This window comes from Erinaceus europaeus, chromosome 17, assembly GCF_950295315.1.
Source record: "Erinaceus europaeus chromosome 17, mEriEur2.1, whole genome shotgun sequence".
Taxonomy (NCBI): Eukaryota; Metazoa; Chordata; class Mammalia; order Eulipotyphla; family Erinaceidae; genus Erinaceus; species Erinaceus europaeus.
The window spans coordinates 14,508,949-14,532,364 of NC_080178.1; the positions used below are offsets into that span (position 1 = coordinate 14,508,949).

General features: G+C 51.5%; 1 protein-coding gene and 1 long non-coding RNA gene across 5 annotated transcripts; one reads left to right on the top strand and one right to left on the bottom strand.

Annotated features, from left to right (window-relative positions):
• Window positions 1-302: 302 nt before the first annotated feature.
• On the bottom strand, window positions 303-12,987 carry SLC39A13 (solute carrier family 39 member 13). Of its 4 annotated transcripts, none has more exons than XM_060176471.1 (10): window positions 12,846-12,985; window positions 9,636-9,944; window positions 4,067-4,180; window positions 3,234-3,355; window positions 2,916-3,017; window positions 2,743-2,832; window positions 2,043-2,093; window positions 1,733-1,861; window positions 1,469-1,568; window positions 303-1,395 (listed from the first exon to the last, which is right to left on the bottom strand). In XM_060176471.1, the coding sequence occupies exons 2-10, from the start codon at window positions 9,934-9,936 to the stop codon at window positions 1,349-1,351; spliced, it is 1,056 nt and encodes a 351-aa protein (XP_060032454.1). In that variant the 5' UTR covers window positions 9,937-9,944; window positions 12,846-12,985; the 3' UTR covers window positions 303-1,348. The 4 variants fall into 4 exon arrangements, with proteins under 4 accessions (XP_060032454.1, XP_007519110.1, XP_060032455.1 ...); XM_007519048.3 differs by having other exon boundaries at window positions 1,729-1,861; window positions 12,846-12,984; XM_060176472.1 differs by lacking the exon at window positions 2,916-3,017 and having other exon boundaries at window positions 1,729-1,861; window positions 12,846-12,987.
• On the top strand, window positions 4,176-9,711 carry LOC132533850 (uncharacterized). Its single transcript, XR_009545589.1, has 3 exons — window positions 4,176-5,133; window positions 9,458-9,509; window positions 9,603-9,711. It is a non-coding gene; the product is annotated as an uncharacterized LOC132533850 (long non-coding RNA).
• Window positions 12,988-23,416: the final 10,429 nt, after the last annotated feature.

Here is a 23,416-nt window from a genome sequence, read left to right on the forward strand (position 1 = left end):
TCTCTCTGTCCTATCCAACAGTGACAACAACAATAATAACTACAACAATAAAACAAGGGCAGCAAAAGGGAGTAAATGTTACAAAAAAAAAAAAATGGGGACCACCACTGGGAATGACATGGACCACAGCTTGTGTAGTTAGAATCAGAAGCTAACAACAGAACAAGCCAGAGGAAAGTGGAATGTCACTCCCTGTTTGAGAAACACTGAAGGGGTGATGGGGGTGGTTATGACTGGAGGCAGCAGGAGCTGGACTGGACCAGCAGCTCCCGGGCTCCAGTGTGCAGAACAGAGGCAGCCAGTTGGTGTAGAACATTTATTTGCATCTTATTTATAGAACAAGTATTTACAGAGACCAATGGAACCACAGCAGAAGTGCTGTGACCCACTGCAGGCTCTCCACAGCCACCTCAGAACTCCCACGGCCCGCAGCTCAGCCAGAGCCCTCTGGAATGGACCAGCTGAGAGTACCTGGGCTCCAGCCAAGGGAAATAGCTGGGGATTATGGCTTCAGCATTCTCCCAGAGCACATTCCTGAGTGCTGACAATGCACTGGGTCCTCGCCGCTCCCACTCAGCAGGCGAGCAAGGGGGGCAGCTGGGGCTCAGCCTCACTCTGCCCCCGGACTGGCTGGGGCATCCCTGAGCTGGACTGGACTAGAGGCCGCTCCAGGCCCTGTGGGCTGCCGTTTGGCAGTTGGAGGTGGCAGGAGCTGCCGGCGCTGCCAGGGAACATTCACTGCGGCCACAGCAGCAGCCCAGGGTAGGCAGCGGCGAGGGAAAGATCTTAGGAAGCATCTCCCTGTGCATGCCGGGAGGAGCAGGGCTGTCAGTGCTGAGGGGAGCTGGGGGCTACGCAGGCACCCTGTCTCTCCTTTCTTTGGCCTTAGAGCTGGTGAAGGGAGGGCCAGGGCAGTGGGCCCAGCAGAGGGTGCCACAGCTGTAGTCCCTGGATGCCCAGGGCTGGGCACCGTGCTGACGGGCTCCCTTTCAGGCCAGGAACCCAAGCACCAGTGAGAGGCAGCTTTGGGGTCTGTTGTTCTGGGCTGCTCTCATTCCCCCCCCCCCTCAGGGTTTTGTTGGGGAGGCCTCTGCCTGGAACCACCTCTGCTGCTTCCTAACTGGACGAGAGGGCAGCACAGGCATCAGGACTCTTGTGGGTCTCGCACACACCCGTCACACGTGCACACCACGTGCACGCACACACCATCGGCCGGGCCAGGGGCTCGCTCGCTTGCTCACAGACACTCGCCCTCTGCCTCACACGTGGTCACAGCGAATCCAAGTCTTATTGCTGTGGGGGGGCGGGGGCTGGGACAGCTACTCCACGCAGAGCGAGAACAGCACCATCACCAGGACGCCTGAGCAGAGCAGGAGCACCTGCTGCAGTGAGTGCCTGTGCCAGAGGAGTGGGGTTCAGTGGGGGCTGGGGGCAGAGCCCTGGGAGTGGCTGGGGCTGGGGTGCTCACCATGGGTCCTCTTCCTCCAGGAGGTCTGGCAACACATTGACCAGGGCAATGTAGAGGAAGCCGCCCGAGGTGAAGGGCAGGACCCAGGCCACAGTCTCCTCTGGGGGGGGGCGGGGAGCAGGGAAGAGCAGGCTGACTGGCTGGGGGTCCAGGGGGCTGTGCAGCCACAGCCCCTCCCACAGGGACAGACCTGGATGTCAGGGCGGGGCTCCTTTGCTCCAGGCCACCCCCCACTGCTGCCCCAACCCATGCACCCGTACCTACTCCCTTGGGGGACTGTGTACAGATGGCAAAGCAGGCACCCAGCAGGCCCCCCAGTGCTGTCGAGAGCTGCAGCTTGGCAGCGCTCCATCGGTCAAAGCCAGCCCGGAGCAGGATGGCAAAGTCGCCCACCTGTGGGGAGATCCAGACGGTCACCCTGGGCCCTGGATCCAGGTTCCCCAGCACCTCTGTAGAACCAGGCCCAAGAAGGCTGGCACTCAGCCAAGGACTAGGCAGGGCAACTCCAGGCCCAGCCCCCGAGCTGACACCCCACATCCTCCTCGAAACCCAGGTCTCCACTGCCTCTTCTCACCTCATGTGGGATCTCGTGCAGGAGGATGGCCAGGGTGGTCAGGAGCCCGATCTGCAGGGAGGGGGAGTCTGTGCCAGGGCACCCACTTGTCCACTCTCTAAAACATCTGCTCTGAGTGCTCTGGCTACAGTCTGGCTACTGGGGACAGCGCAGTGAGTGACAAGAGATAAGGAAGCCGTCCCCTCGAAGCTCACAGTTTGGAGGGGAGAGGCCAGGCCTGGTGGCCACACAGAACTGTGCCATCACACGCTGTGACAGGTGCCAGGGAGGAGCAGGGTCCGAGTTAGATGAGGGGTCAGCAAAGGCCTCTGAGGAAATGCATTCCAGCTGAGGCCCGAAGGATAAGGAGTCAGTATCTCAGAGTGAGGCAGGGGGAGCAGAGTCAGGTGGAGACCACTGGGTGGGGCCGGGGGGGGGGGGGGGAGTGGGAGATGTCAGCCAGTCTGAGAGCAGGCAGAACACAGGGGGCAGAGTGAGGAGATGGAGGGAGAAGCAGCAGGCAGGGGCCCTCTGGCAACCTGGCAGAGAGGCATGTGGTTCCAAGAAGGCGTGTTCACAGCAAGAACAGACCAGTGGCTGGGGACAAAAGAAGGCAGTGTCCAGGAGAACAGCAGGGGGTGACAGGGAGCAGCAAGCAGCGTGGGGACCTGCAGACCCCGGTCCCCGCTGGGGCTGCCTGTCTGCCCCACCGGTCACTCACCTTCTTGCTCACGAGGAAGCTGGCGGCCACAGCCAACCCGTGAGTGAAGTTGTCGATGGTGTTGGCCAGCAGGTTGAGGTAGCCGCTGACCTGGGTGAGGAGAGAGCAGGTTGGGCTGAGACAGGCTGGGCTTTGGGGGTGGGGGACCCCGAGCAAGCAAGTGGGCCACTCACTCTGACGTTCCGGACCATGGCGCTCAAGCCGGGCGCTGCAGCCGGCTGGGCCAGGGAGCGGCCTCCATTGAGCTCGGCAGCAGCAGGGTCTTTGCGAGGGGCCTAGGGCCGGGAGAGGCGCCATTAGGTGCCCCCCTCAGCCAGGGGGGACACAAGAAGGAAGTAGTGAGGAAACGGAGAGAGATGGGCCAGGCTGCTCTGCAGCTGGAGCCCTTGGCCCCACAATGCTGTCACTCCCTGGCTTCTCCTCAGCAAGGGCCTGGAGCTCCCAGAGTTCCCAGGACAGAGGCCTCCTCAGGCCTAGGCTCCCAGGCTCACCTGGCTGCTACGCTCCTCCTTGTTGTCCAAGAACATCCTCTCCAATGCCAGGAATGTCAGGAAGCCAGCGATAACCCACAGCCCCAGCTGCTGCTGCTGGTGCAGGCTCTGCCCCTCACCACCTGCGGGAGGCAGCGTTGCCAGGCCAGGCTGAGTGCGTGTGGGGGGAGTTGGTTTATGGCCCCCAGCAGACACCTGGACCCCCTCATCACCCAGGCCCCCCAGCCCACAGCTTATCTCTCTTTTTTTTTTCTCCTCCAGGGTTATTGCTGGGCTCGGTGCCTGCACCATGAATCCACCGCTCCTGGAGGCCATTTTTTCCCCCTTTTTGTTGCCCTAGTTGTTGCAGCCTTGTTGCAGTTATTATTGCCATTGTTGACGTTGCTTTTGTTGTTGGATAGAACAGAGAGAAATGGAGAGAGGAGGGGAAGACAGAGAGAGGGAGAGAAAGATAGACACCTGCAGACCTGCTTCACCACCTGTGAAGCGACTCCCCTGCAGGTGGGGAGCTGGGGGCTCAAACCGGGATCCTTACGTCGGTCCCTGCGCTTTGCGCCACGTGCGCTTAACCCACTGCGCCACCGCCCGACCCCCTTCTCTCTCTTTTTTTAAGAGGTCCTCTTTAAAAATATATTTATTAATTGGATAGAGACAGGCAGAAATCGAGAGGGAAGGGGGAGACAGAGGGAGAGAGAGAGAGACACCCGCAGCCCTGCTTCAGCACTTGCAAAGCTTTCTCCCTGCAGGTGGGGACCAGGGGCTTGAACCCGCACTGTAACATGTGCGCTCAACCAGGTGCACCACCACCCGGCCCTGCCCATAGCTTCTCTTACCAGGGCTGGCGCTGCATGTGTAGGCCCATGCCTCGGGCAGCAGGTGGAGAAACACGTTACCCAGGAGTCCTCCCAAGGCGAAGCTGAGCAGCTGCTTCAGGTGCCGGGCCCCAGCTGTAAGGCAGAGGAGCAGGGTCTGAGGGCTGGCCTACCTCTGTCCCACCCAGTTTCCTGAGGTCTGTGTTGTTCCCAGCAGACTTCCAGCTTCTGGAATGCTGGGCCTCCACCCTCAGGTCCAGTAAGGGCTGGGTGCTCCGCAGGAATGAGCACGACCTGCCTGCAAAGGGCTGAGACACTGACCAACTACTCCAGGGTTAAGCCTGACTGCTCCTAGTCACCTGACTAGCCCACCAGCTGGTGACCTTGGACACATTTCCCTGGGACTCAGTTTCTCCAGGGCTTCACAGCTGCATTGTTCTTTTTAATTTTATTTACTTTGTTATTGTACTAGGAGGAAGATAGGGAGAGAGAGGAGGCCAGACAGTAGCACACCAGGTTAAGCACACATAATGCAAAGTGCTAGGACCTACGTTAAGGATACTAGTTCGAGCCCCTGGCTTCCCACCTGAGGGGTGGGGAGGGGGTCGCTTCACAAACAGTGAAGCAGGTCTGCAGATGTCTTTCTCTCCCCCCTCTCTGTCTTCTCTTCCCCTCTCAATTTCTCTCTGTCCTATCCCAAAAAAATCAGAATAATTGGTCACCAGGAACAGTAGATTAGTAGTACAGGCACTGAGCCCTAGCAATAACCCTGGAGGCAAAAAAAAAAAAAACGAGAGAGAGACACTTGCAATGCTATTTCACCACTTATGAAGCTTTCCCCCTGTAAGTGGGGACCAGGGGCTTTGACCCTGGGGCCTTGTACACTGGTATGTGCACTTAACTAAGTGCGCCACCACCTGGCCCCACAACTCACACTGTCTGCCACTTTGGTGGACTCTTCTTGTTTCCAGGTAGAGGGGGAACGACACACAGAGAGACGGAGTGACACCACAGCACGGCCCCACCGCTTGTGAAGTTTTCTCTCTGCATATGGTGGCCAGGGGTTTGAGCCCAGGTCCTCACTGAGGGTAAAGTATGTGCTCCAGCAGGGAAGCTATCTCTCTTTTTTTTTTTTTTTTTTTGCCTCCAGGGTATTGCTGCGGCTTGGTGCCTGCATTATGAATCCACTGCTCCTGGAGGCTATTTTTTTTCCTTTTGTTGCTTGCCCTTGTTTATTGTTATTATTTGCTGTTAGTATTATTGTTATTGTTGCTTGATAGGATAGAGAGATATCAAGAGTGGAGGGGAAGACAGAGAGGGGGAGAGAAAGACAGACACCTGCAGACCTGCTTCACCGCCTGTGAAGTGACTCCCCTGCAGGTGGGGAGCTGGGGCTCGAACTGGCATCCTTACGCCGGTCCTTGTGCTTCGCGCCATGAGTGTTTAAACACTGTGCCAGCGCCCGGTGCCTGGGAAACTATCTTGTGGCCCTCTACACAGGAGGCTTTATCTTCTTAGCCCCCGCCTTACATTAAAATTATTTATTGGAGGCAGAAAAATTGGAGAGAAAAGGGGAAGACAGAGACACCTGCAGCACTGCTTCAGTGCTCATGAAGCTTTTCTTCTGCAGGTGGGGCAGGGACTTGAACTCAGTACTTGAATGTGTGTGCTCGATCAAGTGTGTGCTAAGCCACTGCCAGCTCCTCTTTTTTTTTTTTTTTTTTTTTGTTATTGTTCAAACCGAAACACTACTTAGTTCTGCTAGTGGTGGTGCCAGGGATTGACTTTAGGGACTCTTTGCCTCAGGTAGGAAACTCTGTTGTGTAAACTGTGTGCTATCTCTTCCAGGCCCCTGCCCTCCAACCCTTGTTACAGCAATTTGGGAGACTTTTGCAAACTTGCAGCATCCAGAGCTGGAAATGCCCTAGAGTGTCATGCCCAAACTGGCGGCAGAGAGCAGCAGGGTGTGGGGTGGATCCCAGGAAGCCACTGCTGCTGGGCCGGCTTTCTCTGCACCTGTGCTTCCCCATTGGAAAATGGAGCTTCAAGCCCAGCTCTCCCATCCGAGGGCCTGATGTAATAGAGCTACCTTTCCAGCTGCGGTGCCAGTCCTCAGCCAGGCACAGACGTGCTCCCCGGCTCTCAGCCTGGCAGCAGCACCAGCCCCTGGCACTTGTTTCAGATTCCTGGGGCTCTGGCCCAGTAATATTGCTCACACTCTTGGGTGCGGTGGCAGCAGCTGCGTGTTTTAAAGCTCCCTATGCCATCGAACTTTTCTCGTCACAACATGCCGCTGGGGACAGACGGGAATCAAGGAGGCATTTCTGTGGAGCCTGTGCTGCCTCTTGGGTTTCTCCTCAGGGGTCCAGATGAACCAGGGCCTGTCTAGCTGGGGTCTATTGCCCAAGGGGCTGAGGTGACAGGAGAGGTGGTGTGGCTTGCTGCCACTACTCTGTACCCAGCACGAGGCCAAGAACCCCGCCTTTCCCTGCATCAGACAGGCACCAGTCTCCACAGCACAGCTAGAGCGAGATACTGTTATTATCCTGGCTTTTTTTTTTTTTAACTATGTACTTAATTTGATAGGACAGAGAGAAATTAAGAAGGGAGGGGGAGAGGTAGGGAAGGAAAGAGAGAGTGACAGAAAGAGAGAGAGAGCAAGCTGTGGCACTGCCTCACACCCTGTAGGTGAGAACCGGGGACTTGAACCAGGCCCCTGCACATGGTAATGTGCACCACGGCCCAGCCCCCTACCCTGATCTTGAAGGCTGGAGGTCAGACATAGAAGTTAAGTAACTTGTCCAAACGCCACCCAGCTGGCAAGTTGCTGAAACATGATTTTTCTTTCTTTTTTTGCCTCCAGGGTTATTGCTGGGCCTCAGTGCCTGCACTATGAATCCACTGCTCCTGGAGACCATTTTTCCCATTTTGTTGCCCTTGTTTGTTACCCTCGTTGTTATTATTATTGTTGTCATTGCTGTTGTTGTTGATGTTGAATAGGACAGAAAAATTGAGAGAAGGGGAAGACAGAGGGGGAGAAAAAGACAGACACCTTCAGACCAGCTTCACCACCTGTGAAGCGACCCACCCCTGCAGATGGGGAGCCATGGGCTTGAACCAGGATCCTTATGCTGGTCCTTGTGCTTCACACCACGTGCACTTAACCAGCTGTACTACCGCTGGACCCTTTTTTTTTTTTAAAGATAGAGACAGAAGGGGTCCAGGTGGTGGTGCATCTGGTTGAGCACACATGTTACAATGTGTAAAGACCTGAGTTCGAGCCCCTGGTCCCCACCTGTAGGGGGAAAGCTTCACAAATGGTGAAGCAGAGCTGCAGCTGTCTCTCTGTGTCTCTCCCTCTCTAGATCCCCCTTTCTCTCAATTTCTGGCTGTCTCTATCCAATAAATAAAGATAATAAAAATAATTGGCTCCAGGCCAATTTATTATTTTTGAAAATAATTTGTAAATATTTATTTATTGGATAGAGACAGCCAGAAATCGAGAGGGAAGGAAGTGACAGAGAAGGGAGAGACACCTGCAGCCCTGCTTCACCACTCACAAAGATTTCCCCTTGTAGATGGGTACTGGGGGCTCGAACCCAGGTCCTTGAGCATTGCAGCATGTGTGCCCAGCCAGGTATGCCACCACCCGGTCCCACGAGGCCAATTAAAAAAAAAAAAAAAGAAAGAAAGAAAGATACAGAGTTAGAGAAGAAAGAGTGAAAGAGACTACACCGCCAAAGCTTCCTTCAGCGCAGTAGAGGCTGGAACTTGGGTCTTGGCCATGGCAAAGCAGAGCACTTTGGAAGTGAACTAGTTCACCAGCCCTAGAAGCATGATTTGAGGGACCAGGTGGCAGCAGACACAGTGGATCACACACATTATAATGTTCAAGGACCCAGGTTCAAGCCATCAGTCCCCATCTGCAGGGGGAAGCTTTTTTTTTTTTAATTTTATTATTATGACTTTCTTTGTTTTATTTTATTTTATTAGTTATTACGATTTTTTTTTCTCCAGGGTTCACTGGGGCTCCGTGCCTGCACTATGCATGTACTGCTCCTGGAGGCTATTTTTTTTTTTGTTGCCCTTTTTGTTTATTGTTGCTATCATTGTTGTTGGATAGGACAGACAGAAATAGAGAGAGGAGGGGAAGACAGAGGGGGGAGAGAAGGACATCCGCAGACCTGCTTCACCACTTGTGAAGTGACCCCCCCTACAGGTGGAGAGCCAGGGACTCGAACTGGGATCCTTACGCCATTCCGTGCACTTTGTACCATGTGCGCTTAACCCAGTGTGCCCAGCCCCAAGGGGGAAGCTTTATGAGTGGTGAAATAGTGATGCAGGTAGATTTCTCTTTCACTCTTTTTTTTTTTTTTTTTTTTTTTTAACCAGAGCACTGCTCAGCTCTGGCTTATGGTGGTGTGGGGGATTCAAACTGGGACTTGAGTGGTCCGGGAGGTGGTGCAGTGGTAAAGCTTTGGACTCTCAAGCATGAGGTCCTGAATTTGATCCCTGGCAGCACATGTGCCAGAGTGATGTCTGGTTCTTTCTCTCTCCTCCTGTCTTTCTCATAAATAAATAAAATCTTAAAAACAAAAAACTGGGACTTGAGAGCCTCAGGCATGAAAGTCTCTTTGCATAACTAGTATGCTACACCCCCACCCGTTTCTCACTCTTAACATTTTTTTGTATTATCTTTATTTATTGGATAGAGACAGCCAGAAATTGAGAGGGAAGGGGTTGATAGGGAGAGAGACAGAGAGACACCTGCAGCCCTGCTTCACCACTCGGAAAGCTTTCACTCTACAGGTGGGGACTGGGAGCTTGAACTTGGGTCCTTGTGCCTTGTAACATGTGCACTCAACCAGGTGTGCCACTACCCCTGCCTCCTCTCAATTTTCTCTGTCCTATCTAAATAAATAAAAGAAGGAGAATGAGAAGGATGATGTGAACCCAGGCAGTCTGGCATGCAGACTGCTTCCTGGTAGATATTTTAGTTTTTGTTTTGTGTGGAACTGGGACCTCACACAAGCACCATGATTTTATTCAGAGGGGCAGCAGTGGCACACCGGGTTGAGTGCACATGTTACCATGCTCAAGGACCCGGGTTCATGTCCCTGCTCCTCACCTACAGATGGGAAGCCTCATGAGTGGTGAAGCAGTGCTGCAGATGTCTGTCTCTCTCCCTTTCTATCTGCCTTCTCTTCTCAAATTTTCTCTAACCTATCAAATATAAGAAAAAAAAGTTTGATCATTCAGACAGAGGGGGGAGTCCCCCACAGCACTCAAGCTTCCTCTGTTGTCATAGTGCCCCCAGGTGGTGCTGGGGTTTGAACCTGGGTCTTGAGCACCATGTTGGCACCCTACCTGTGGGCTACCTTTCCAGTCCCTGTTGTCTTTTTATTCTTTCAGAATAAACCTCTGGATGACTGAACAAATAAGCAAGGAGGCAGCCCAGGCTAAGGTGACAAACTATCCTGTTCCTACCACACACACACACACACACACACACACACACACACACACTCTCTCTCTCTCTCTCTCTCACTCTTCTCAGGGCCACAGAGTGGGGCAAGGGACAGTCACCCACCTTCCGAGCGCAGCGTGGTCCCCATCTCCAGGGGGATGACGAGCAGCGGGAAGACCCCACTCAGCCCCACCAGGAGCGAGCCCAGCAGCGAGCAGACCCAGGTATCCAGCCTCTCCCCATTCAGCACTGCACCCCAGGACTCGCTCTCTTTGCCATCCAGACGGCAGGCAGCTGCGGCCCCCCGGCTCCGGAGGGCCTGCTGGGAGCCCCCCACACCTCCCAGAAACTCCAGGGCTAGCGAGGTGACCAAGAGGAGCCTCAGGCCCGCCATGCTGCGGCCAGGGCAGGGACATCCAGGCATGCCACGAGCTGCAAAACACAAAGGCCACCCGAAGAGGGCCACCCTTGAGCACACACCTGCAGAGATGTGGCATCTCAGTCACTCCCCCTCCTTGAGTGGCCATGGCGCCCACCCTCCTGCTGGCCTTGCTCTGGGCATCTGGGGACCCGAAGGCTGTGGGTGCACAGGGCAAGGGGGCCTGGCTCCCCAAGCCCTCACGTTTTTTCCTGGTGAGCTGGTGCCAGACTGTGTGTCAGCCCGTCCGGCAGCCTGAGGCTAAACTTTCCTTAATGACAGGGCGAGGTGCTGGCTGTTTCCCTAGAGGAGCCACCGGCAGGCCCAGCCCAGCTGGGTGTCTCCGGCTGCCAGGGGATGGCGGTGCCACCAGGACTGCCCCAGTGAGGACACTCCAGGGACTCAGAGACCCAGACTAGCCCCACTGGGCTGCATGGCAGGACATGAGGAGGTGCACGGGGGTGACTGGCCAGCTGAGCCAGGCGTCTTCCTAGGAAATGAGCCGAGTGTCCCTAGGGCCTAGAGGCAGATGGGAGGCTGAGTGTCCTCACAGATGTGCAGAGCAGAGTCTGGAGACCTGCCCTTAGTTTTTATTATTTATTTATTTTAAATATTTTATTTATTTATAAGAAAGATAGGAGGAGAGAGAAAGAACCAGATATTACTCTGGCACGTGTGCTGCAGGGGAGGGATTGAAGTCAGGACTTCATGCTTGAGAGTCCATGGCCCTATCTACTGCGCCACCTCCCAGACCAGTTAACTTTTATTTTTTAATTTAAAATTAAAACAAATTTAGGGGCCAGGTGGTGGCACATCTGGTTAAGCGCACATGTTACAATGCACAAGGACCCAGGTTTGAGCCTCTGGTCCCCACCTGCAGTGGGAAAGCTTCGCAAGTGGTGAAGCAGTGCTGCAGGTGTCTCTCTCCCTCTCTATTACCCCCTTCCCCCTTAATTTATGGCTGTCTCTGTCCAATAAATAAATAAAGGTTTTTTAAAAAGAAAAAAATTAAGACAAATTTTATTTTGTTTGTTTCTCCTTATCTCTATAAGGAGAGAGGCCAGAGCAGCATTCTGCCATGTGGTGTGTGGGATCGAATTTGGGACTTCATGCTTGGAAGTCCAAACGTCTACCACTGCAACACTTCCCACTATTTAATTGTTTTTAAAGTTTTTTATTATCTTTATTTATTGGATAGATACAGTCATAAATGGAGAAGGAAGGAGGAGATAGGGAGAGAGTCAGAGACAGCTGCAGCCCTGTTTCACCACTTGAAAAGCTTTCCCCTTGCAGGTGGGGATCAGGGGTTCGAACCCGGGTCCTTGAGCGCTGTAACATATGCTCTCAACCAGGTGCACCACCACCCAGCCCCCCCACTATTTAATTTTTTAAAAAAGATCTATTGGGCCAGTGAAATAGTTGGCTGCTTTGCTGTGGCCCCCCACGGCATCAAGGGAAGGTTCAATGCTGTGGTCTCCTCTCTGCCAGTCTGTCTCTATCTAAAATAAATAAGGGGGGCGGGGTGGTAGCGCAGCAGGTTAAGCGCACATGGCAAGAAGTGCAAGGACCATTGCAAGGATCCCTGTTTGAGCCCCTGGCTGTCCACCTGCAGGGGGGTCACCTCACAATTGGTGAAGCAGGTCTGCAGGTGTCTATCTTCCTCTCTGCCTCTTCCCTCAAATTCTCTCTGTCCTATCCAGCAACAACAATAATATTAATAACAACAAGGGCAACAGAATGGAAAAAAAGGCCTCCAGGAGCAGTGGATTCATAGCACGGCATGGAGCCCCAGCAATTACCCTGGAGGCAAATAAAATAAAATGAATAAGAGGGTTTTTTTTTTTTTTAAATTATGGTTTCACCGGTAGAGCATTGGGCTTTCATTCTTGAGATTCAGTTCTCGGTGCTGTATGTACTAGAGTGATGCTTCAGCTTGCCTCTCTCCTTTCTGCTTCATGTGACCCCCCCATGCATTAAATAAACCTTACAAGAAGATTTATTAACTAATGAGAGAGGGAAGAGAAAGAGGAAAAGAATCAGAGTGTCGCTCTTGCACACATGATGTCAGAAAGTAAACTCAGGACTTCATGCTTGAGAGTCCAATGCTTTATCCACCTCCCGGACCACTAAGATTTTCTTTATTAATTAACGAGATGGGTGGAGGATATATATGCACGCTGGCATAATTCAATGCTGGGGACTGAACTCAGAACCTCATGCTTGCAAGTCCAGTGCTTTGGCCACTGCAAAACCTTGCAGGCTCTACAGCCTGTAACTTGTACCCCCTCCAAGTCTTAGTTTTCTCATCTGTAGGAATGAGAGGCGAGCTGCCTTCCTCATGCTGTTGTGAAGGTGGCTGAGCAGTCAGTGTGCCGGCATGGAGGAGGCACTGGGAGCCTGGGGACTGGGGGAGGGGGTTGTTCCTTCTATTTTTTTTTTTTTTTTTTGGGGGGGACGCAGCTTGCTGGGCACTGGGGATGTGAGTCAACCCCGACAGAAGTTCCGCCTGGAAACTCAAGCGTGAGGTGGAAAAATGGTCTGTCCAGGCTGCCGCTGGCGGTGACCTTCAGGAGGTGATTCCTGCCTCAGTTTCCCCATCTGCTCAGGGAGGAGTGGGGCTGGTATGTGCGTGCGTGCGTGCGTGCGTGTGTATGGGGGGGTGCCTGGTGCCTTCGTCTAGGACCCCGGGGTGTCAAGGGGAGATCCTGATGCACCCCGCAGGGCTGGGGGGGAAGGAGACAGGGAGAAACGGAGAAAATCAGAGCGGCGGAGTCAAGAGCCGGAGAAAGTGGGAGAGATGGAAGCGGGGAGGGACGGGGGGCGACAGGCAGGAGGGACCCGGGGAGCTGACATGACGGCCCGCGAAGGGCTTGTCTGGGGGCTTCCCGGGGCTCCGGGGACAGCCGATCACTCACCGTGCAGCGGCAGCGGCGCTCCGGGCGGCCCCGGCCATCCAGCTGCGGCCCCGCGCCCCGCCCCGGCTCTGCCCCGCCCGGCCCCCGGCCCGGAGCCGCCCCCAGCGCGCGGCCACGTCACACGGGACCCGCCCGGAACTCGCCACGCCGCACCCAGGGGGTCGGGAGGGAGCGGTGGTCCCGGGGCGCTTCCGCCTCACGGCCATGGGGGACCCATGTGGACGTCGCACTTCCGCTCGGGTGGGCCAGTGTGGGTGGGGGTGCGGAGGAGAGGGCCGGGCGGAAGTGGGGACTTCGGTGGGCATTCAGTTTAGCTCTGCCCGCCCGGGGCGGAGGCGGCGCCGGCTCTGCGGGGATGACGTGCGGCCGATCGCGGGGCTTGCGGGCCAGGCTGCCGCTTCCTCTCTCGGGCTGCGGGTTCGCCCTCGGCCGCGCGGGGGCGCACGCGGCTGCCGGACCACGCGGCCGTCCGGGCGGGAGGGCGCCTGCGGTGCTCCTGCTCTGAGTCAGCCCGGCCTGGCTCCTCCATGAGCGCGGGAAAGGGGAAGTGTCTGCCGCAGGGAGGGGCCGGGCCCCGGGAACCTCAGAAGAGGGAATTTTATTCTTACTCATCGAATTATTTTTATGCTTTGGTTTTTCGCTGGGAACCTCAGGCCGTTGTCTCCACGGCTTGTAACCCTTTGGGGTCCAGTGCTGCGAGGCTCCAGGCCGCCCCTTGGACTCCAATTCCGGGAGCCGGAGCCCGGTGCTGCCTCTCAGTAGCTTTCTCATTACGAGCGCGTTCTGCCAGGCATCTGCTGGGTGCCGCCCGGTCTGCTCGCGCGAGTCCTCTCGCTGCCCCATTCAACAGGTGCCCTGAGCCCAGGGCCCCGGGGGCGACAGGGACTGCAGAGCCCGGGTCCAAGTCAGCGTGGGGGGAACCCAGAGTGAATGGGACCACTTCTCGCCTTTTAGAAAGGGGTTGGGACAGTCTGGCTGTTGCACTTTGCACCTTACCTGGGATCAGACAGGCCTCAGAACATTCAGGAAGGGGCCTTGTGGCTCCTCACTGGGGCAGAAATTGTCGGGGGTGGGGTGAGTTGTCTCCAATACTCCGACCCTCATCTGTCTCTGGTGACCGCTCTTTTCACTTGACCTGACTTCTCTCCTCCCTGGGCTTGCAGAGTACACTTGGCTCACAGGAGCTGCTCTGGGTGCCAGTCTCACCTCCTGCTCCCAGGCTGCCCTGCCTGGAACCCCCAGCTCCTTCTGGGAAGGTGCAGCCCCCACCCCCACCTCCAAGCCTCCTGAGAGCCTCACACCACCAGGCTTTTGTCAAAGTGCTCTTCTGTGCCCCTCCCTGGGTCCTGAACTGGAAGACCCCGAAGTGGCTTTGCAAAGGGAGAAAGACACTGTGGGATGCTGCTCTGGGATTTCTAAGATGCCCCCCTCCCTGTATGTAAATCACCCACCCCATCCTATGCAAAGCACTTCACAATATACAAATGATTTCACAATAACACAGTCAACATTCCTGTCTCTGGGGGGCCAGGGGGTGACAAAACCCAGCCAGAAACTTCACTCTGTTGCCTCTACTCCCGGAGTGATGTCTGGTTATTTTTCTCCTCCTATCCCTCTCATTAATAAATAAAATATATTTTAATAAATTAAAAAAATAAAGACCAAAGGGGACTTTGTCTGTGTATATGTGAGTATAGGTATTGGCACATATATGTATAATTACAAATAAGTAAAAAACAAAATAGAAAACCTCAGAGTTTAATAAACATTTAATTGATAACTCAGTTCCATGGTGGAGGTTAGAAAATATACAAGGGTCAGGATATAACTTACCAAGTAGAACAAATACATTACTAGGTGCAAAGTTTTAGATTTGAGCCCGGATACCACATGGGACCACTAGAACACCAGGGGAAGCTCCAGATGGTTTTGTGCTCTCTTCTCCTTGTTTCTCTCTGTGTGAAATTAAAAGAATTAAAAACTTGGTGTGGGAGTGATGGAATTGACCATGCACAAGGCCCCAGCACTGAAAAACAAAAAATATGATTATACTTAAAAGACATGTAAAAAATCACATATATCTTAGTTTATATATATGGTGGTCTCTTTGCTTGATAGTTAAGACAAAGAAATAAAGTAAGAGGTGGGGGAGGGAAACAGCATAATGGTTATAGAAGAAGACTTTCATGCCTGTGACTCTTAAGTCCTAGGTTCAATCCCAGGTACCACCATAAACCAGAGTTGAGCAGTGCTCTGGTAACAAGGAAGGAAGAAAGCAAAGAAAAGGGAAAAAAAAAAAATCAAATCCAGCAGATTCTGGTGCCAGGTTACCTGGGACAAATTATTTACTTCCTACACTTCAGCTTCCTCATCTGTAAGAGCAATTATTATCTGACTAGAGAGACAGTTCAGTTGGTAGAGCAGCTGACTCACATGCCTGAGCCTTCCAGTTTGATTCCTAGCCCACACCAACAGGGGGAGGTGCTTTGACAGCGCTGTCTTGTAAAATTCTATGCAATGGGAGTTGGGTGGTAGCGCAGCGGGTTAAGAGCACGTGGCTCAAAGCGCAAGGACCAGCCTAAGGATCCCAGTTCGAGCCCCCGGCTCCCCACCTGCAGGGAAGTCACTTCACAGGTGGTGAAGCAGGTCTGCAGGTGTCTATCTTTCTTCTCCCCCCCCCCGTCTTCCCCTCCTCTTTCTCTCTGTCTTATCCAACAAAGGTGACATCAATAACAACAATAATAACTACAACAATTAAAAGAATAAGGGCAACAAAAAGGAAAATAAATAAATATTAAAAAGAATATAAAAAGCTCTATGCAATGAGAGCATTGAAAATCAGGAGATGGGAGGTGGTTCACCTGGTTGAGGGCACATATTATCACGCGTAAGGACCCAGGTTTGAGCCCCTGTTCTCCACATGCAGGAGTAGGGGGAGCTTCACAAGCAGTGAAGCAGGTCTGCAAGTCTCTCTCTCACTCTCTCAATCAGAGCACTGTTCAGCTCTGGCTTATGGTGGTGCAGGGCATTGAAGCTGGGACTTTTGGAGCCTCAGGCAGGAGAGTCTCTTTGCATAACCATTATGCTATCTACCCTCCACCCTACAAGTGTATCTCTTTTGTCTCTTTCTCCACTTTCAATTTATTTCTGTCCTAATTAAAAAAAAATAAGGAAGAAAGACATTTAAAAAAGGAAAAATGGGGTGTCCGGCGATAGCATAGTGGGTTAAGCGCTCGTGCGCAAAGTGTGAGGACCAGTGTAAGGATCCCAGTTTGAGCCCCCAGATCCCCACCTACAGGGGAGTCGCTTCACAAGCGGTAAAGCAGGTCTGCAGGTGTCTCTCTTTCTCTCTGTCTTCCCATCCTATCTCGATTTCTCTCTGTCCTATCCAACAACGGTGACATAAATAACAATAATAATAACTATGACAATAAAACAACAAGGGCAACAAAAGGGAATAGATAAATATTTTTAAAAAGGAAAAATGGGGGTGGGGTGGGCAGTAGCACATTGGGCTAAGCACACATGGCACAAAGCACAGGGACCAGGTGCAAGGATCACAGTGTGAAGGTCAGCAGGTGTCTATCTTTCTCTCCCCGTCTCTGTCTTCCCCTTCTCTTTCAATTTCTTTCCATCCTATAGCAATAACAATAATACCAAGGGTAATAAAAAACGGGAAAAAATGGTCTCCAAAAGGCAGTGGATTCATAGTGCTGGCACTGAGCCCCAGGGATAACCCTGGAGGCAAAAAAGGAAAAATGGCCACCAGCAGCAGTGGATTCTTCTTCTTTAATTTTTTAAAAAATTATCTTTATTTATTGGATAGAGGTAGCCGGAAATCGAGAGGGAAGGGGGAAACAGTAAGGGAGAGCAACAGAGAGATACCTGTAGACCTGCTTCACTACTTGCAAAGCTTCCCCCCTGCAAGTGGGGACTGGGGGCTGGAACCTGGGTCCTTATACATTGTAACATGTGCGCTCAACCAGGTGTGCCACCACCAGGCCCCCAGCAGCGTATTTTTAAAATTTTTTGCTTCCTGGGTTATTGCCCAGGCTCGGTGCCTGAACAACGAATCCACTGCTCCTGGAGACCATTTTTTCCCCTTTTGTTGCTCTTGTTGTTTTATCATTGTTGTGGTTATTATTATTGTTGTTGTTGTTGCTGTCGTTAGATAGGACAGAGAGAAATTGAGAGAGGAGGGGAGGGGGGGGAGAGAAAGATAGACACCTGCAGACCTGCTTCATGCTTGTGAAGCGACTCCCCTGCAGGTGGGGATCCTTACGCCGGTCCTTGTGCTTCACGACACATGTGTTTAACCCACTGCACTACTGCTCGACTTCCAGCAGTGGATTTTCTAAAAAAATTTTTAATTCATTTATTTTTCCTTTTGTTGCCCTTGTTTTTTATTGTTGTTGTAGTTATTGATGTCATCGTTGTTAGATAGGACAGAGAGAAATGGAGAGAGGAGGGGAAGACAGATAAGGGAAGAGAAAGACACCTATAGACCTGCTTCACCGCCTGTGAAGCGACTTTGCTACAGGTGGAGAGCCGGGAGCTCGAACCGGGATCTTTATGCCTGTCCTTGCGCTTCGTGCCACATGTGCTCAACCCGCTGCGCTACCTCCCGACTCCCCCAGCAGTGGATTCTTAATGCTGGCATTGAGTCCCAGAGACAATCGTGGTGTGAATTATATAAAAGAAAAGAAAGGTTAAGCGCAGGTGGCACAAAGCGCAAGGACCGGCATCAGGATCCGGGTTCGAACCCCAGGCTCCCCAACTACAGGCGAGTCTCTGAAGCAGATCTGTAGGTGTCTATCTTTCTCTCCCCGTCTCTGTCTTTCCCTCCTCTCTCCATTTATCTCTGTTCTATCCAACAACAACATCAATAACAACAACAATCAAAACAAGGGCAACAAAAGGGAAAATAAATATTTTTAAAAAGTAAAAAAAAAAAAAAAAAAAAGAAAGTAAATCTTTCAAATACAACTATTATATCAGATTATTACAAAGATTAATTCATAGATTAACTCACAAATCATCCAAACTGCCTGGTATATGAATTCAACTTAAAGGTTGGATTTGTTGTAATTATTATTTATCTTTATAAGAGAGACAATAATCAGAGCACTACGCAGCTCTGGCATATGGCAGTGCCAGGGATCGAAGCTGCAGCCTCAGACATGTAGCTGAATTACTTTTCAACCTTTTTTAAAAATTAAAAAATATTTACTTATTGGATAGAGACATATAAATTTAGAGGGGAGGGGGGATAGAGAGGAAGGAAGACAGAGAGACACCTACAGCACTGCTTCACCACTCAAGATGTTTCCTACCTGCAGGTGGGGACTGAGGACTTGAACCCAGGTTCTCATGTATGCTAGTGTGTGCTCAACAAGGTATGCCACTCCCTTCCACCCGTGGGAATCAGGGTCTAACACGTGCACATTATTGTGGAGCAAATTCTTGGGCCCTATTTCTTTCACATTTCACCCTTCCTTCCTTTTTAAATGTTTTAAATTATTTACTGGATAGAGACTGTTAGAAATGGAGAAGGGGGAGATAGGGAGAGGGACAGAGAGACATCTGCAGCACTGCTTCACCACTTGCAAAGCTTTCCCCCTGCGGGTGGGGACTGGGGGCTCAAACCTAGATCCCTGCGCATTGTAGCTTGTGCGCTCAACCAGGTGCGCCACCACTTGGCCCCTTTTCCTTCCTTCTTTCTATCTCCCCTCGCTTTGAAAGAGAAAAGACAGATACCATGGCACCACTTCACCACCCATGGAGGTTTTTTTTTTTTTTTACCTTGCTTACGGTGGTGAGGGAGTTTGAACCTGGGACTTTGGAGCCTCAGGTGGGAGAGTCTCTTTGCATAACCATTATGCTATCTACACCCTGCCCAGAGCTCCTAAGTAGTGCTGGGGCTCAAACCCAGTGAACCCAGGGCCATATGCATATTCCACTGGGTGACATATCTCCTGGTCCCAGGGGTTAGATATTACTATGTATGTACATAGAGACTTGGACGGGTGTAAGGAAAATGTTGCAACAAAGAAAAGATTCTCAGGGGTGGGGGAGACAGCATAGTGGTCATGCAGAAAGATTCTCATGCCTGAGGCTCCCATGTCCCACGTTCAATCTCCCTTACCAATGTAAGCCAAAGCTGAGCAGTGCCCTGGGAAAAAGGGGGATGAGGACAGGAGGAGAACAAGGAGAAGAAGAAAAGATACTGACATACAGGTGGGGAGTGGTGCACCCAGTAGAGCACGTGTTACCATGCACAAAGCCCCTGCCTGGTTCAAGCCCCCACTCCCCTCAGCTGCAGGGAGGAAGCTTCATGAGTGCTGAAGCAGGTCTGCAAGTGTCTCTCTCTCTCCCCCTCTTTGCTGTCAATTTATCTCTACCCTATCAAATAAAAAACAAAACAAGGGAGCTGGGCGGCATCACAGCTGATTAAGTGCACATGGCGCAAAGCACAAGGGCCAGCATAAGGATCTGGGTGTGAGCCCCTGGCTCCCCATCTGCAGAGGGGTCACTTCACAAGCAGTGAAGCAGGTCTACAGGTGTCTATCTTTCTATCCTCCTCTCTGTCTTCCCCTCTTCTCTCATTTCTCTCTTTCCTGTCCAACAACAATAATAACAATGACAACAATAACAACTACAACAAGTGCAACAACAAGGGCAAAAAAATAGGAAAAATGGCCTCCAGGAGCAGTGAATTCCTAGTGCAGGCACCGAGCCCCAGTGATAACCTTGGAGGCAAAAAAAAAAAAAAAAAAAAGAATGGCATCTGAGGTTGTGAGCATCTTTCCCAGTACCATAGCTGAAGAGAGAGGGAGGGTGATGGGGGGAGCTGGTGGAGAAATAGCTCTTTGGGTAGGGTGCCTGCCTTGCTGAAGCAAACAGACCAGGCTTGAGCCCTGGCACTCCATGGAGAGTACTATAGTGGCTCAGGGGAAGCTCTGGCTGCTGCTGTGGTGTCTCTCCCTCTCTTTCTCTTTTAATCCGCTGTACCCCCATTCTAAGCCCTGGCAAGGTGACAGCCTGTGACTCCTTCTGTCCTCTCTTTTTGCTTTTTGCCCTCCCTGACTCAGCAACTCTTCCCTGGATTGCTTTCTGTTCAGTCTTGGCCTTTCCAACCCTGGGTAACCCCGTGCAGGCATGCAGGCTCTTCCCCTTCCACCATCTCTGTCCACTGGTGAAAAACAGCTGCCACCTTCTGGGTCTGTCCAGCCTGGAAGTCCTTAGTGTTATGGGTCTTTAGGCTCATTTTTTTTTTTTTGCCTCCAGGGTTATTGCTGGGGCTCAGTGCCTACATAAAAACTGCAGCAAAGGTGGGCGCGAGGAATAACATCATTGCAAGACTGGCCAGCTCCTCATGGGGCGCGAGCGCTTCCACACTACGATCATCCTCTCTGGCATTATGCTATTCCACTGCAGAATACTGTGCCCCAGTATGGTTCCATAGCCCCCATGTCCACTTGGTCGATTCCAAATTATATTCCTCCATGAGGATCATTTCTGGAACCATCCGTTCCACCCCGGTTCCATGGCTGCCAGTTCTTAGCAACATCGCCCCGCCAGATATTCGTCGGGATGCGGCATCATCTAAGTTCATTTCCCATGTCTACGCTCGACCGGACCTGCCAATATACGTGGATATCTTCGCCCACCCTGTCCAACGCTTGACGTCTCGTCACCCAATCTGGTCCCCTATGCCTACACTGAACTTCTCTGTTCCAGACTCTTGGAAACAGAGTTGGCAGTCAGCTGAGGTAAAGAACAAACACCTCATCACAGACCCCTGCAAGCGTCAACCCGGCTTTGACCTAGCACGTTATGATTGGGCCCTCCTCAATTGCTATCGAACAGGCCATGGCCGGTGCGCTGCTATGTTCCATCGCTGGGGAGCCAGAGACGACCCGAACTGCCCCTGCGGCTCCAGACAGACTGACTATGACCCACATAGTCAACGACTGCCACCTCTCCAGATTCAAAGGAGGTCTCGAAACTTTACATCAGGCTCAACCTGACGCTGTTGACTGGCTACGGAAGAAGGGCAAACGCAAGAAGAAGTGCCTACATTACGAATCCACTGCTCCTGGAGGCTATTTTTTTCCCTTTTGTTGCCCTTGTTGTTTTATCATTGTTATTATTATTATTATTATTATTATTATTGCTGTCATAGTTGTTGGATAGGACAGAGAGAAATTGAGAGAGGAAGGGAAGACAGAGGGGGGAAAGAAAGATAGACACCTGCAGACCTGTTTCACGATCCCTGATATGATCTCCCTGCAGATGGGCAGCCGGGGGCTTGAACCAGGATCTTACACAGGTCCTTATGCTTCGCACCATGTGCGCTTAACCGCTGTGCTACTGCCCTCTTTGGGTTCATTTTTAAACACTGGGGCCTCGTGTATGTGCAATTTGCACATTTTGCACTAACTCACTCTTTCTAATTTTTTTTTTTTTTAACCAGAGCACTGCCCAGCTCTGGTCTATGGTGGTATAGAGGATTGAACCTTGGACTTTGGAGCCTCAGGCATGAGAGTCTCTTTGTATAACCATTAAGCTATCTACCCCTGCCCTTTTCTAAGTTTTAAAAAATAACTTATTTATTTTAATGAGAGAGATACAGAGAGAAAGACGAGAGTACTGCTCAGCTCTGGTTTATGGTAGTACAATTGAATCTAGGACTTCAGAGCCTCAAGCACAAGAGTCTTTTGCATGACCATTATGCTGTCTCCCTAGTCCACTTTTTTTCTCTTTCTTTTTTCCCTCCAGAGTTATTGCTGAAGCTCGGTGCCTGTATTGTGGAATCCACTGCTCCCCAGCAGCCATTTTTTTCCCTTTTATTCCTCCAGGGTTATCACCGGGGCTTGATGCCTGCAGTACTAATCCACTGCTCCTGGAGGCTTCCCCCCCCCCTTTTGTTGCCCTTGTTGTTTATAATTGTTGTTAATGTTAATTATTGTTGCCATTGCTGTTGTTGTTGGGTAGGACAGAGAGAAACCGAGAGAGGAAGGGAAGACGGGGGGGGGGGGGGGGGGAAGAAAGACACCTACAGACCTGCTTTACTGCCTGTGAAGCAACTCCCTTGCAGGTGGGGAGCCGGGGGCTCAAACCGCGGCTCCAACCAGGATCCTTATGCCGGTCCTTGTGCTTCATGTGCACTTAACCCATGTGCGCTTAGCCCGCTGCGCTACCGCCTGCCTCCCCCCACCTTTTAAATTATTCAATAGGACTGGGAGAAACTGAGAGAGGAAGAGGAAATAGAGATAGATAGGGGGCAGGGTAGATAGCATAATGGTTATGCAAAAAGACTGTCATGCCTGAGGTTCCAAAGTACCAGGTTCAATCCCCTGAACCACCATAAGCCAGAGCTGAGCAGTGCTCTGGTGTTTCTCTGTGTCCCCCTCTCTCTGCATCTCTCTCAAAAAGAATATATATATATATATATATATATATATATATATATACACACACACACATATATGATAGATACATTATAATATACATTGTAAGAATATACATGTATATAAAAGACAGATACACTTCTAAGAAAAAAATATATATGAGACAGATACACTTGTAAGAAAAAAATACTTATATAGATAAAAGATAGATAGATAGATAGACAGACACATACACTTGTAGACCTGCTTCACTGCTGGTGAAGTGACTCCACTGCAGGTGAGGAGCAGGGGCTTGAACCTGAGTCCTTGTGTGGGTCCTTGAACATAGCACTATGTGTGCTTAACCGGTGTACCACTGCCTGGCCCCATTTAAAAATATGTTTTACTTTATTTAATAGGACAGTGAGAAATTGAAAGGGTGGCTCAGAAGGTGGTCCAGTGGATAAAGCACAGGATTCTCAACCATGAGGTCCCAAATTCAATCAACACATATAACAAAGTGATATCTGGTTCTTTCTCTCTCTCCTATTTTTCTCGTGAATAAATAAAATTCTTAAAAAAAAAAATTGAAAAGGAAAGGAGATGGAGAAGAGAGCAGGACAGAGATACAGAGGACGGGGTTTGGGCGGCAGTGCATCAGGTTAAGTGCACATGGCACTAAGTGCAAGTATCTGCTTAAGAATCCCAGTTCGAGACCCAGCTCCCCACCTGCAGGGGGGTCGCTTCACAAGTGGTGAAGCAGATCTGCAGGTGTCTATCTTTCTCTCCCCTTCTCTGTCTCCCCTCCTCTCTCAGTTCTCTCTGTTCTATCCAACAACAATATCAATGGCAACAATAACAATAAAAACAAGGGCAATAACATGAAAAAAAATGACCTCCAGGAGCATAAGTCTGGAGGTAAAAAAGAGAGAGAGAACGATACAGAGAGAGACCCCTGAAATTCACCGCTCATGAATCTTCCCCCTATAGGTGTTGTGGTGCACGGTGGCGGGGAGGACTCAAACCTGAGCATGACAAAGCAAGGCAGGTACTCTACCAGGTGGGCTGTCTCGTCAACCTACTCTCGCATCTGGAGTGCACTCATCAGCCTTCTAGTTGGGGAGTCATTCCTAATAAGGAAATAAGTAATTCCTAATAAGGAAAGTCTAAGAAGGAGGA